A 14872-nucleotide genomic window follows, 5' to 3' on the forward strand; every position below is an offset into this window, starting at 1 on the left:
TTAACAACCAGCTCCCTTAGTGTAATTCCAATATAAATGTTGGTTGATATTTTTATTAATATTAATGAGTAAGATGAAAGTGAAGCAACCAAAACATGTCAGAATTTCCACTCTTTTTGTCAATGATGGATAATAGTTTTCAAATACTGGAAGAATGTTTCCTCAAATTTGCATGCTATTCATAACATAACAGCTAAGTTGAATCTGCATTATTAACATTTTCTCTGTCACTTTTTAAATCAATAAAATGATAAATTAGGCTCTGGTTTGCCAGTATTTGTGATGTAAATACACCTACTATGGCCAATTTCAAGCTACCAACAGGACACCACTGATGGTGAATGGGGAAGAGATTCATAGTAATACATCATTATGTAGTATTTCCACTGTAAAGACATGAGAGGCATAAATAGCCTCAAGAGCCTGGATAATAGTAAGGGTGGTAAAATGATTAGGAAATGATTAGTTTTGAGTATTTATTGCCTTTGTTTTTGTGTGATTCATTTAAATATAAATTTATATAATTTGTATAAGTTTGTATAATTTTTAAATAATGGCTATCTTCTCTAATAAAATGGTAATATGCAAATTAACCATCACTCCGCTACATAAGCCACGCCCACCAGCCAAGCCACGCCCACCAGCCAATCAGGGCGAGTATGCAAATTCACCCCAATCCAAGATGGCTACAGCCACAGAGAGCAAGGTTTCCCAGGTAACAGAGGAAGCCAAGCTTTCCATAGCCGTTGCAGGCCTAAGCCTCCACTCAAGCTACAAAGTTTCAATTATAGAAGGTAAACAAATTCAAACAAATGGCAACAGAATGGAGCTTGAGAGAGCAGGCCAGGGTTGCTGGCGGCAACAGGGGAAGCAAAGCTTTAAAGCACACCCTGGCCCCTGGATCCGGGTGAGCCTGGCCCCGGGTCCGGGTGAGGCCGTGGGCCCCTGGCTCCGGGTGAGCTTGGGTCCCGGGTCCGGGTGAGCCTGGCCCCGGGTCCGGGTGAGGCCGTGGGCCCCTGGATCCAGGTGAGCCTGGCCCCGGGTCCGGGTGAGGCCGTGGGCCCCTGGATCCGGGTGAGCCTGGGTCCCGGGTCCGGGTGAGGCCGTGGGCCCCTGGATCCGGGTGAGCCTGGGTCCCGGGTCCGGGTGAGGCCGTGGGCCCCTGGATCCGGGTGAGCCTGGGTCCCGGGTCCGGGTGGGGCCGCAGGCCCCTGGATCTGGGTGGGCCTGGCCCCGGGTCCGGGTGGGGCCGTGGGCCCCTGGATCCGGGTGAGCCTGGCCCCGGGTCCGGGTGAGGCCGTGGGCCCCTGGATCCGGGTGAGCCTGGGTCCCGGGTCCGGGTGAGGCCGCGGGCCCCTGGATCCGGGTGGGCCTGGCCCCGGGTCCGGGTGAGGCCGCGGGCCCCTGGATCCGGGTGGGCCTGGCCCCGGGTCCGGGGGGGCCCGCGGGCCCCTGGATCCGGGTGGGCCTGGCCCCGGGTCCGGGGGGGGCCGCGGGTCCCTGGATCCGGGTGGGCCTGGCCCCGGGTCCGGGTGAGGCCGTGGGCCCCTGGATCCGGGTGAATCAGTGCCCCTGGGTCCGGCCGAGACCAAACCAGAGGGAGTCGGACCTGCATTACCACCATTTGTCCACCATCCAGAGCTGAGGGGTCAGTGCCGACATGTACTCATAGGGAACTGGTGGACATTGATATTGGGTCTCAAAAGAACTGTTGGTCCAGAAAGAAACTCACTACAGACTGATTCATTTGCCTGTCAGCATAACTATTATTGCTCGTCGCACATTCAATTCTTATAAGTATATCTCTAGTGACACATGATTTCGCTCATCTAGGGGAAATGATGAACAACATAGACTGATGAACAAGAACAGAACCAGAAACAAGGAGGCATCGATCGGACTATCGGGCCTCAGAGGGAGGATAGGGGAGGGTTGGGGGAGGGGGGAGAGATCAACCAAAGGTCTTGTGTGCATGCATATGAGCCTAACCAATGCTTAAGTTCAACAGAGGGTTGGGGCATCCAAGGGGAGGGGTGTGGGATGGGAATGGGGGGATGAGGACAAATATGTGACACCTTAATCAATAAAGAAATTAAAAAAAAAATAAAATAAAAAAAAATAAAATAAAATAAAGCACACCCTGGCCGGGCCCACTCGCTTAAGGCAACAAAGTTTCAACTGTAGAAGGTGAATTAACTGCCACAGAGATGGCTGCCGCCCCGGAGGGAACAGCAGGCTTGGCTCTGCTCCAGGCTACAAAGTTTCAATTGTAGAAGGAAAATAAATCCCAGATACCAGGGCCTCCGCTTAGGTTGCCAGGGGGTGTGGCCCGCCTGCAAACCACCACAGGCCCCTCACTCAGGCCGCCCCACACCCCAAGAGAACCCCACCCTGATCCGGGACACCCTTCAGGGCAAACCAGCTGGCCCCCACCCGTGCACCAGGCCTCTATCTTATCTAATAAAAGAGTAATATACAGATTGATCATCACTGCAACACACAATATAGCTGCCCCCATGTGGTTAAAGATCCTGCCCCCATGTGGACACAAGATGGCCACTACAAGATGGCCAGCAAGAGAGGGCAGTTGGGAGGCACCCGGCCTGCAAGGGAGGGCAGTTGAGAGGGACCAGGCTTGCAAGGGAGGGCAATTGGAGGTGATCAACCCTGCAGGAGAGGGCAGTTAGGGGTGACCAGGCTGGCAGAGGAGGGAAGTTGGGGGCAAACAGGCTGGCAGGGGAGCAGTTAAGCATCAACCAGGCTGGCAGCGGAGTGGTTAGGGGGTGATCAGGCTGGCAGGCAGAAGCGGTTAGGGGCAATCAGGAAGGCAGGCAAGCAAGCAGTTGGGAGCCAGCAGTCCTGGATTGTGAGAGGGCAGTCGGACATCCCTCCAGGAGTCCCAGATTAGAGAGGGTACAGGCTGGGTTGAGGGACAACCCCCCGCCGTGCACGAATTTCGTGCACCGGGCTTCTAGTATTTAATAACTGGCCTGTAGAATTTCTGAGAATTTGTTAGCTCTCTTGAGCCAGTGTGAGTAGACTCATGCACATCACTGAATACATATATATGTTATCACTTTTCTTGTATAAATATAAAACATAAATATATGTTTACTTATATATTTGAGTGTTTATTTTTTAAAGTAAGATTTTAGGCAATGAGACCAGAGACAATTCTCTCTTGATCCCAGCTTTTGGTTCTTCTCCTCAGGATCTAAAAGCCATTTCCCCTAACCCTTTATTTCCCTCCTGCACACCCTCTACTGGGATTGTGCCCGCAACCAAGGTACATGCCCTTGACCGGAATCGAACCTGGGACCTTTCAGTCTGCAGGCTGACGCTCTATCCACTGAGCCAAACCGGTTTCGGCCAGAACAGTATATTTTTAAAGTATCTCTTCCATAAAATGGACTGGTATATTATTGTGTCTTCCTATTGTAGGTACCTAAGAAATAGCAGGAGTATTTATATAGGTTACACAAGTGGAAATTTTAAAAGAGTATAAATTCAAAAATAAGTATAAATTTTAAAAGACTATTCTGAAAAAGCTGAAGAATTTTATAAATAAGAACTTTTTTTTCTAAATCATAGCATTAAACTTTCGTGTTTGCATATTTTTCTAAATGATTCAAAAACAGTTAGTCCACCTGGTATGAATACAGATAAACAAACAACCTGGAAAACTAATAGCGTACATAACCTCTGCAGTTCTAGAGGGTTTTGACAAGTGAGTAAACAGAAGCTTGGAAGAGGTCTGTGACCTGCCCGAGGTTACACAGTCAGAGGCAGTCAAGACTAACCAGCTATTGAACAAAAATCAAAGCAGGAGACTTTTATTTTTAGGTTGTGATGTTTTAATTCTAATCTTAGGGGGAAATACGGTTGGTGCTTAGGTCAAATTGACTTTAAATAATCTGTTTTGACCTGAGAAGATAAGAATTCCAAGATCAAACAGGAAGAGGTGGAGGGCAGGGTTAAAAACAATGTTGAGCACCAGGTAATTGCCACCTGACTTCAAGAAATTCACTGGAAGAGGCAGTATGCAGGTAGCTATGAAAGTAACTTCAAGGCAGAATTTTATTTATACTGCAGATGTACTTCATCAGCCTCTTCGCCCCCCATAAAACATTTTAAATATCAAAGGCAATTTTTAAATGTTTTTTAATTTGTGTTTTGTAAAAAGAATAGACTGGTAATTAATGTATCAAACTTGCTACTTGGTGCCATATTGAGTCCAGAAATGGCCTGGCATGATCAATGATTCTTCTTCAAAAGGATTAATGAATGTGTAATAAGTTTCCTTTCTTTTTCTAGCCAAGGACCCTTGTCATCCATTCGAGCAGTAATCAAGAGATGTAAGTTTGTTTTTTCCTGCTCTACATTTTCCTCTCTAATAATTTTAAATGATGGTGTAGATTTCTAGCAAGTGATTGTGTTTGATGAATCTTACAAAGAATCCAACAAGAGGAGCTTCTCCTAAGGAGTAATAAGCCATTTCAGACATGCAGCTAATTTTTCAACTTTCTTTTCAACTTTTATTCATTGATAAGCCAGTTCCTCAGAACATTTTTTCCCTTATAGAACTAAGCTGTTTTAAAAAATCTGGATTATCTAGCTAGTTTCTATGATCTAATATAAATTTTATGTAACCATTTTCTAAAGACATCTGATGGATTTGAAAAATATCAAACAAGCCCTGTCCTTTTTTATTTGCTTCCACAGTATTTTTATTTATCTGTAAAAAATGCCTATGGAGATTGGCTCATACTTCCACATACAGGTAGAAGTGCCTTAATGGAATCTCTCCAGAACGGTAGAGTCATACTAACTAACTTTACCTCTTGGTTAAAGTGTTAAAACATGCTCTTGGTATGTAGGATTTTAACATTATTATTTAAAAATAGATTTTTATTAATTTCAGAGAGGAAGGGAGAAGGAGAGAGAGATAGAAATATCAATGATGAAAGAGGATCATTGATCGGCTGCCTCCTGCATGCCTCACATTGGATCCAGCCCACAACCTGGGCATTTGCCCTGACCTGGAATTGAACCTGGTTCATAGGTCGAGGCCCAACCACTGAGCCAAGCCAGCCAGGCTTAACATTCTTTTTAATAAAGGCTGAGCAAAGATCCCTTTTCCAAATAGAGCATGGCTTACTCATTATAAAAAGAGATAAGGCAAGGATTTTAGATGTTCTTCACATTATTTGAGCTGAGATCAGCACTCTAAGGAAAATGCATACTATTTTTAGAAACATAATTTGTAGTATTCAGTATGAATTTAGGATATCCACAGGTTGTGAAGACTATACATTTGAACTCATTGCAGTGAATAGTTTGTAAGGTGGCAATACAGAAAGAAATTCCACTGTTCTCCATGTTGCCCCACATTTCATTTTTGTTGGTGGTGGTGAATTATAAAAATGTGGGGCTTCCACAGTTTATGTTGAAGGGAGTTAGAATATGAAAATAAAAAGTTCATGACAGCTTTACATGTCTTAGAGCCCTTGGGGAGAGAAAAGGGGAGGGAGATCATTTAAATAGGTCTGGAATTTAGGCAAGAATTTCTTCCTGCAGGGGGTGGGGGTGGCCGGGGAGCGGTCAGTTGGGAAAAGGAGACTTATGCAATACTTTAAACAATAAAAATTTTAAATTAAAAAATTAATTTCTTCCTGGAGATACAATTTGGGGGTAATCAAGGTTATAGGCAAAATCCTGGCAATAGCTAACCATTTAGAGAGAAAGTGTAAAGGATACAGCAGATGACAAAGGAAGAATCTTGGGAAGCAATGATATTTGGAACCAAGCTATGCTTTAAAGGTGCTGTAGGGCAAAAGATGCATGACCCAAAAACCCAGTCCTGCTGAGGAGAGGCCTCCTTTCACTGAGTCCTGTCCGCTGGCTCCTGCCTTTGTCCTCTGGCTCCTGCCTTGGTCCTCTGGCTTCTTACCTTTCCTCTCTCTTGGGTTTCAGGACTTCTTTGTTGGGGATTGTAATCTGTACCTGACTTCCCATTGATCCTTCAGGATGGATCTTGCTTACCCTGAGGCTGTGTGCCATGCAGGGCTTGAGGAGAAGGTACTTAATAAGGAATGGGCAAAAAGAGGCTGAAAAAGGGTGATCAGGATAATAGAAAAACTAAGAGGGCCTCGCCAGTTTGGCTCAGTGGATAGAGTGTTGGCCCTCGGACTCAAGGTTTCGATTCTGGTCAAAGGCACGTACTTTTGGTTCCAGACTCGATCCCTGGCCTGGTCAGGAGGCATCCAATCAATGTGAGATGTGTCTGTCTCACATGAATGTTTCTCTCTCTGTGTCTCTTCCCCTCTTTTCCACTCTCTCTAAAAATCAATGGTAAAATGTCCTAAGGCGAGGATTAACAAAAAAAGAAAGGAAGGTAGGAAGGGAGGGAAGGAGAGAGGGAGAGAGGGAGAAAGAAAGAGAAAGGAAGGAGGGAGGGAGAGAGGGAGGGAGGGAGGGAGGGAGGGAGGGAGGGAGGGGAGGGAGGGAGGGAGAGAAGGAAGGAGAGGGGGAGGGAGGGAAAGAAGGAAGGAAGGAAAGAAAGAAAAGAAAGACAGACTAGGAGAAGGCTGTGTATTAGAGGTCAAAGGAAGCGAAGTTCGAAAAGAATGAGTGGACCACAAATATCTCTTAATGCTGCAGGAAGGTCAGGCACAAGGTGGTTGAGAATAGGTCATTATATGTGGCACTCAGGAGGTCAGTGGTGACCTTTGAGAGAGCAGTTTAAGTATATCATTGAAGTTGGAAGCCACACTTTGATTTGAACAATGAATGGAATATGTAGAAGCTGGGACAGCTGTGGTAGGCTACTCTTCTATGAAATATGGTGGTAAATAGGAGAAGAAAGGGTTGTAGCTTGAGAAGGCATGAGGGTCAAGCAGAGAGGAGATTTGAACATGTTCACAGACTATTTAGGAAGAGGAAGTTGGAGGCCTCTGTAAGCATCAGGGAAGGAATCCGTGGAGCGATCGAACTGCAGCCAGAGTGAAGGGGAAATTGGTGAAGCAACCCCAGCAGAAAGGAAGGAGGAGGTGAAATAATGGGAAAACTCTTGCTTTGAGTAACCTTTTTAAAAAAATTAACACAGTTGTCTTTAATTCTTATGTGTTACTTTGTATACGCTAAAGAAATATTTGTTGGTTGTATTTATTGCTGATGTTAAATAAGAAGACAAACAGATTCTCACATGATGCCATGTAAACACAGAATGAAGAATAATTTGGCACCCCTTTTTCCCATTCTATAAGAAAAAATTGTAAGAAATTTTTTTCCAAATATATTTTATTGATTTTTTTACAGAGAGGAAGGGAGAGGGATAGAGAGTTAGAAACATCGATGAGAGAGAAACATCGATTAGCTGCCTCCTGCACACCCCCCACTGGGGATGTGCCCGCAACCAAGGTACATGCCCTTAACCGGAATCAAACCTGGGACCCTTCAGTCCGCAGGCCGACTCTCTATCCACTGAGCCAAACCAGTTAGGGCTGCGAGAAATTTTTTACTTACTCAATCCATTGAAATGTTTGCTTTATTATCCAGACGTAATCATCTAACCCTGCCAAGGAGAAAGACTTTATCACATTTTTAAGGCAATGTTCCTTAACTGGTTGTATTTTAAATTCTTTCATGATGAGTATGGTTTCAATCAAGCCTTTAGGTCTTTCTTTTTTTCATTTATTCTTATGACCCTAAATATTTTGGGTAAATCATAAAATATTCTAACTGGATATATCTAGGATTTCATGCTTTCCCTTTCATTAACTTTTTAAAAGAAAATTATTCTCTGAAATTCAGAAATAGCTAATATTCATTGCCTACTATAAGTCAGGAACTGTTCTTATACATTATAAAATAATTATCTACATGCTAGGTGTTAACCTCATTTTATAGATGGTAGGGACACTGAATCTCAGAGAGGTTAAATGGCTCCACAAGGTAGAGCTTAGATGTGAACCTAGATTTTCTGAGACTCTGAGGCCATGAGCTTTTCTGTTGCATGGATCTTCTTGTTACCATGTCATAGGCATCTAGTTCATACCCTGTCACAAGCAAATGTAGTTATTTTTTTTTTTTTTATTTTATTGATTTTTTACAGAGAGGAAGAGAGAGGGATAGAGAGTTAGAAACATTGATGAGAGAGAAACATCGATCAGCTGCCTCTTGCACACCCCCTACTGGGGATGTGCCCGCAACCAAGGTACATGCCCTTGACCGGAATCGAACCTGGGACCCTTGAGTCCGCAGGCCGACGCTCTATCCACTGAGCCAAACCGGTTTCGGCGCAAATGTAGTTATTTTTTATTATTGTCATTTTCATTGGTAAGGATTATAGCAAGGATGCTTATAATATAACTAGAGGCACGGTGCATGGATTCGTGCTCATTGAAAGAAAATTAATTAGAATGTGGCCCCTGGGGTGGGACTGGGCGAGATGGGCCAGACATGCCCTGGAGCCATCCTCCCATGGTCCCTCCCTGGCTGGCCGCACCTGGGGCGGCACTGGGGCTCGAAGGACGTCTGCGGAGTGAGCGGGGTCCCTCCAGCAAATGGGGTCCCTTGGATTGTCCTGTGGGGATTGGGCTGAAACCAGCCGTCCGACATTTCCTGAGAGGTCACAGAGTGTCAGAGGGCGCTCTGCAAAGTTGCTGTCTCTCAGCAGCTCCTGCTTTGAGCGTCTGCCCCCTGGTGGTCAGTGCGCATCATAGCTACCGGTCAGATGATCGCTTAGGCTTTTATATGTATAGATGATCCTTCTGTGTGTTTATTTCTTCTGACCATCATTTTATCGATATCTTTGAATTATTGAGAATCAAGACAAGCAGCCAGCTCTCCTGGCTCCACAGGAGTTAAACTGCTTCAGGGACAAACTGCCCCCAGCCCTTCCTGTAATGGGCTGTAGGCCCCGGGATAACACATTTAACCTCTCTGTGTCTCAGTCTCCTCCTCTGTAAGGTTGGAGTAGGATGATCACTGAGGGTCCTTTCATGCTTATGATCCTGACGGAGTGTAGGCAGAGTCTTAATTAGTACTAATATTGCAAATCCAGGTCTCAGTATTTTATGAACAGCTAAATATTAACTTGTTTTGTACTTAGAATTTTAGTATATGAGTTAGAAAAGTTTCAAAATAATTCTGTAAAATGATACGACAGCTTTAATGAAACATATTGCCTTTATACTGTGGTTTAATTCAAAATGAACAAGAGACTAGCAGCAGTTTGTGGCAGGGGTTAAGAGCCCTGTCTGTATGGGCTTTGGTGGAAAATTCAGTTTTCCTGGCAACAACTACATCAAATCTGTATAATCTGGGAAAGTGAGAATAGATTAAGTGGGTGGTTAAGAAATTAGCAGGAAGAGTGTGAAATACTATATGAAAATCTGCCATGAACATCTAAAGTGTTTCTAGCTGCTAAACTTGTTCAACACTGACAAAAAGTGCCAGTCATTCTCTGGGGATCAAGAGAGAAAAGAGATTTCACAGATAAGTGAATGTGAAAAAAATAATCGGAGCAAGAAAGGAGAAGGCAGTGCTTCTGAAAGGATGCAGAGATCTGTGAGAGACCTTCTCGCCCTCATTTGGCTACTTCCAGAGTGGGAATGCCACTCTGCTAACCAGGGGGGCCTGTTACTAATGGCCTGTGGTGTGCAAGGGCTGAATCAAGTGACAAGCAACTGATTTAAAAGGATGTAAATTGAATACTGAATTTCCTTTTAAGTATTATGTATACTTTAATATTGATTCCTATTGAAGTAGCAAATTGATTTTGCAAAATGGTTTTTAGGGACTTTTTTGCACTGTTGTTAAAAACTATAGGTAGATTTTTATTTTATTTTTTACTGTGGTTATGAGTGTGAATGTCTGGTCTGTACAGACATGTCTTTGCCACAGTGTACTTCTTTATTCCCTGAAACGATGGTTCATCAACTTTTCCTTTCTGTAGAAGTATGCAGAGTGGCATGGTGAGACAGTCTTGCTCTCAAATTCCTTTTAGAGCATAAGCAACTGGGTTCACTCTTTTTTCCCTTTCTTCTTCTATAACCCCTTCTTTTTTTCTCTTAGCACTCATGAATAGTGCACAGCAAAAATGCCCCGTGGAAGAGGTATGTTTGTGACGAATAATGTGATGTCATGTACAAGTGCTGTGCCTGCTGATTCTGGCTTTAGTGGTGATGGTGATGTGATTGTAGCACATTTAATGAGCCACTTACTTAATGAAACCAGCCTTACCAATCAGACCCACCACTCAGAGCTCTAGCCTCTATGTCCTTTCATTCCAATAGACAAAATGCACCTCAGCTTGGATTAACTTTTGATAAAAATTGAAGTCAAACCAGTTAATGATATGAATACAAGACATCCTCCAACTTGATATCCAAGAGTTTTGGTTTCAAATGTTGGGTTTGCTTTGCCAACCCAGAATAGATTCAGCTGTCACAGCCACCTCTACCCCTGCCTCCCCAGCTTTGTCAGCCTCATTGTTCAGAGAGAACCAGAAGTTAATAGAAGGGAAAAAGCAAAGATTCATACCTTCAACCTTTACAAATCAGAAGAATTGAAAAAATTAGAGTATTGGAGATAGGAGGGCAACTGGCAGAAATAGTTAATATCTGAAACAAATTCCTGTTTGTGCACAAATCATTTCGGTATAGAGTAGGAAAATTTATAAAAAAGATGTCTTTAGAATGTGCTCCTTGAAAATAGGGATATAATTCTGTATTGCACATATGTGTACTATGTGACCCTATATGTGACATATTGTCCAGATCATCTGATTAAGACATAATTTAACTTTAAAATAAAATTTGGAAAATTTTTAAATAATACAGCTTTTTGAGATTGAGGGAAAAGTCAGTGCTGCATATATAATAATATATGCTATAAATATGTTTATGAAAGTGATGTGGACAGTTCTTGTATTCATTATTTTTTAATTTAAGTACTAAAACAAAGACTATAAAACTCCAGAAAAGTTAGAAAATAGATGAAAATTTAACCACCTTCATTCTCCTTACAATAGAGTCATAAACAAACATTATAAAAGTACTGTCATAGATCAGAATAGACATGTAACGAAGTTTTCTGCCCATTGTTATTTCATGTAATTATAATGCTCTTATTATGCAATTTCTATTTATAGCTATCTTTTTTTCCCTCTGTTCATTCATTAACTTATTTTCAGAACTCCAGAATGTGCTTTGGAGAGCTTTTAAAATCTATGCTATCTTATGAATTCAAATACATGCTGTAATTAACTTGATACCATATGAAAAGATCATTTTGATTTGCTTTTCTACTATGGATGTTAAAATACATACATTCTGCTTTTTCTCCATGTTCCTCTTAGATATTATTCCCTCTAAACCTAATTCAGGTATAAATGCCTTTATATTCTTTCTTTCTTTCTTCTATCCTTATCAAAACATTTTCTTTAAGGCACTATCCTATGTCTCTATATCTGTGTCTATAATCCAGTATATAGAAATACATCATTTATTAGCTACTGGTTTTTAATAACTATAATTTATTTCTAATTATAAAAGAAATATAAGATGTGATTAAAAGATTTGCAAAAAATAAATAAGTTATTTTTAATCCTTCAAAAAATCCATATATTCTATATGATATCAAGTATAAGCTATTTTTTTAATAATATACCCTATAAAATTTAAACCTTTATTGAATATACTAATTTTGTACTACACCAATGTATTCTTTCTTTTGTAGCTTCTCGGACTTCTATACAGAGTGAGCCTCATCGAGATAGGAGGTATGGTTATATTTATAATAGAGGGCATATATTCTGCTAATAATGAAATAAACATATTATCAGTTAGCAAGTTAAATATTTCTCTTTCATAAGCAGTGTATTACAGCATTCTGCCTCATCAATACATTTCCTGAATTAATCTATAAGCTTGAATGATAGAGACTTTGCTTGAAAGGAGAAGCAATATAAGCCTAAAAGTGTTCTTTTGAGACTAATTATTTACTGAAATCAATTTGAAAATGTTTATTAAGCAACTGCTACATGTAAAGCATTATCGGAACTGCTTCAAAGGAGTGCTTTGTACCTCATAGCTAATTGGTACATGTTGCATAGATAAATGGGTAGATGACAGGATAGGAAATTGAGTGGAAGGATAAAGAAAGGAAAGAGGCAGGCAGGCAGGCTGGATAGATAGCTGAATGCATAAGTGGCTAGATCAGTGGTTCTCAACCTTTCTAATGCCACGACCCTTTAATACAGTTCCTCATGTTGTGGTGACCCCCAACCATAAAATTATTTTTGTTGCTACTTCATAACTGTAATTTTGCAACTGTTATGAATCATAATGTAAATATCTGTGTTTTCCGATGGTCTTAGGCGACCCTGCTAGTGACCCACAGGTTGAGAACCACCGCTGTAGAGCTTAAGACCATCGGAAAACACAGATATTTACATTACGATTTATTAAAAGTAGCAAAATTACAGTTATGAAGTAGCAACGAAAATAATTTTATGGTTGGGGGTCACCACAACATGAGGAAATGTATTAAAGGGTCGTGGCATTAGAAAGGTTGAGAACCACTAGGCTAGATGATTGGCTGGAGAAAGGGAAGAAAGGGAAGGGAGAGGACTGAGTCACTGAATACACAGAAAGAAGGACAAATAGACAGATAGAGGGCTGAATGGATGGAAAGATTAGCAGGTGGATAAATGGATAGATTTTTATAAAACATCTTCCATGCTTTCAAATTTCTTATGGTATGGTATCTGGGAATGAAGAACAAGGACTTTAGAGTGAGACATTATGCAAGTTCAAATCACAACTTTACTTTCTCACCATGTGACCTTGCTATGTCACCCTTCTTCGCTTCAATATCCCCATCATTAAAGCAGTACAAACCAGACCTCCCTCATAAGGTTGTTATACAGATTAATGCATGTAGAGTGGTCAAAATTTATTAATTAGTAACTCATTATTTTGTTAAACAAAAGCTATAAGCAGAGGTTCTTAGGTACTCCCATTCAAATGTAATTAATAAGCAGGTTCTACCATTTAACAAGCTAGCATGAGAGTGTATCTACACGGGGGAGGGGAGGCTGATCTACACTAATAAAAGAGAAACATGCAAATTGACCATCACTCCGCTATCAGAGTGAGTATGCAAATTAACCCAACAAAGATGGCAGTTAATTTGGAGCAAAGACTGAAGACAGCATAGAAGGAAGAAGGAGGGAAAGCAGAAATCAGGGCGGCAGCAGCCACGGTCGGGAAAGCGCGGGGCGGCGGCAGCGAGCTTCGCTCCCTTCTCTGCTTTGCTCAGGCTGCAGGAAGCCCTATTCTTGCAGGAATAGGCCCGAGGAAGCCTTATTCTTGCAGGAATCTTCCTGCAACGGGCCTCTAGTTTTATTAATATTTTTATTGATTTCAGAGAGGGAGAGAGAGATAGAAACACCAATGATGAGAGAGAGTCATTGATCGGCTGCCTCCTGCACATCCCACACTAGGGATTGAGCCCACAACCCGGGCATGTGCCCTGACCGGGAATTGAACTGTGACCTCCCGGTTCATAGGTCAATGCTCAACCACTGGCCGGCCTATACACAGTTTTGATAATGATAGTGCTTTTTGGTTTTGTTTTTATTTGGCATAGAGTGCTAGAGAAAGGAAGAGCAGGTATCATTGTCATTATTTGTTAGAACAGAAACTTGAGGCTCAGAAAGATGATTAATCAGCTCAGAGTTGGTATTTGTTAGGAAGTCAGGTTGAAGGTAAGATTTAAACATGAGTGAGAAACTGTAGAATCAGGTTAAGAAAATTATGAAAGAAGCCATGCCTAAATCACTATGGCTCCTCAGTGTTAAACAATAATCATCAAATTCGTGTACAAAACTGACAAGGAACACAGTCACACACATTAGGGTCTAGAAATGAACATGTGAACTCTAAACAGTTAAAGATAACTTTGAATTAGGACAGAGGTGGAGTGAGGAGGAAGAAGGTATTCTATTTATATGGTATCATTTTTTAGTTTATACTTTATAATAACAGAGAACTAAACAATTCTATTTGACCCATGCACTTTTCTACTTATGGTATATTTATGTTTGTCTATAGGCTAGATAACAGAGCCCTGGAATGAAGAGCTTGTATGGACCTTACGAAGTCCATATCCTTATCAACCAAGGCAGAGCTAAGTGTGCTTAGGGTACATCTCTAACTTTTTGTGGCCAAACTCATAGAGGATGGCTGCCATTTGATCCCTTGAAGCCTGCCTGGGTGTACTGTTAGAGACAGCCCAGGCCGAACAGGTCATTTCTGTGACTGCAGTAGTTCTTATGTAACTTGTTTGGGTGGTAGTTGTTTTCATGAAGCTTTGAACATTTGCAAATTGACAATAGCCTGTTACCAACCTGCAAAATCTCACTGAGGCTTCTGTCTGCTAGGCGCCCGGAGATCACCATTGTGGCAGCTGAGCCACTGAGGCCAGCCTCATGGTTTCCAGGAGCCCCAGCCCCAGGATTGGGATTTCCCCCGCCCTCTGCAGCAGGCCCTTGGAGGCCCAGTGAGCTGGTTCCTGCTGAGGTGAATAAGTACCCCGTTATCTCTTTGCATTTTATTTTTAAAATGAAATTCAAAGATTAGAACAGTGAGACTGTTAACATGTTGGCTGTCAACCATAGATGTCTAAAATTTCATTCTTTATTTTGCAGCTCCCACCATCTTATGAACAAGTCATAAAAGAAATCAACCAAGTTCAAGTGAATACTACAAATAATAATAATGCTGCTGCCTCTCCAAGGCACACTATTACTTCTGCAACTCAGACTGACTTTTCAGAAGAAATAGACAACCACCTGCCTCAAAGT

General features: G+C 41.9%; 1 protein-coding gene across 7 annotated transcripts in view; it reads left to right on the top strand.

The window, feature by feature from the left end:
• The window catches only part of SH3D19 (SH3 domain containing 19), a 163270-nt gene that overhangs the window by 94201 nt on the left and 54197 nt on the right, over positions 1–14872 (top strand). For 4 of the 7 annotated variants that reach the window (XM_079771509.1, XM_079771503.1, XM_079771508.1 and 1 more), the window contains exons 3-6: positions 4315–4355; positions 11743–11785; positions 14450–14588; positions 14717–14870. In XM_079771509.1, the coding sequence (XP_079627635.1) occupies positions 4315–4355; positions 11743–11785; positions 14450–14588; positions 14717–14870 (377 nt within the window). Of the gene's footprint in view, positions 1–4314; positions 4356–10077; positions 10119–11742; positions 11786–14449; positions 14589–14716; positions 14871–14872 lie in introns of all 7 variants that reach the window. The other 3 variants (XM_079771504.1, XM_079771505.1, XM_079771506.1) reach the window with 1 other exon arrangement.

The sequence above is a fragment of the Cnephaeus nilssonii genome, assembly GCF_951640355.1.
Source record: "Cnephaeus nilssonii genome assembly, chromosome: 5".
In the NCBI taxonomy this organism is placed as follows: domain Eukaryota; kingdom Metazoa; phylum Chordata; class Mammalia; order Chiroptera; family Vespertilionidae; genus Cnephaeus; species Cnephaeus nilssonii.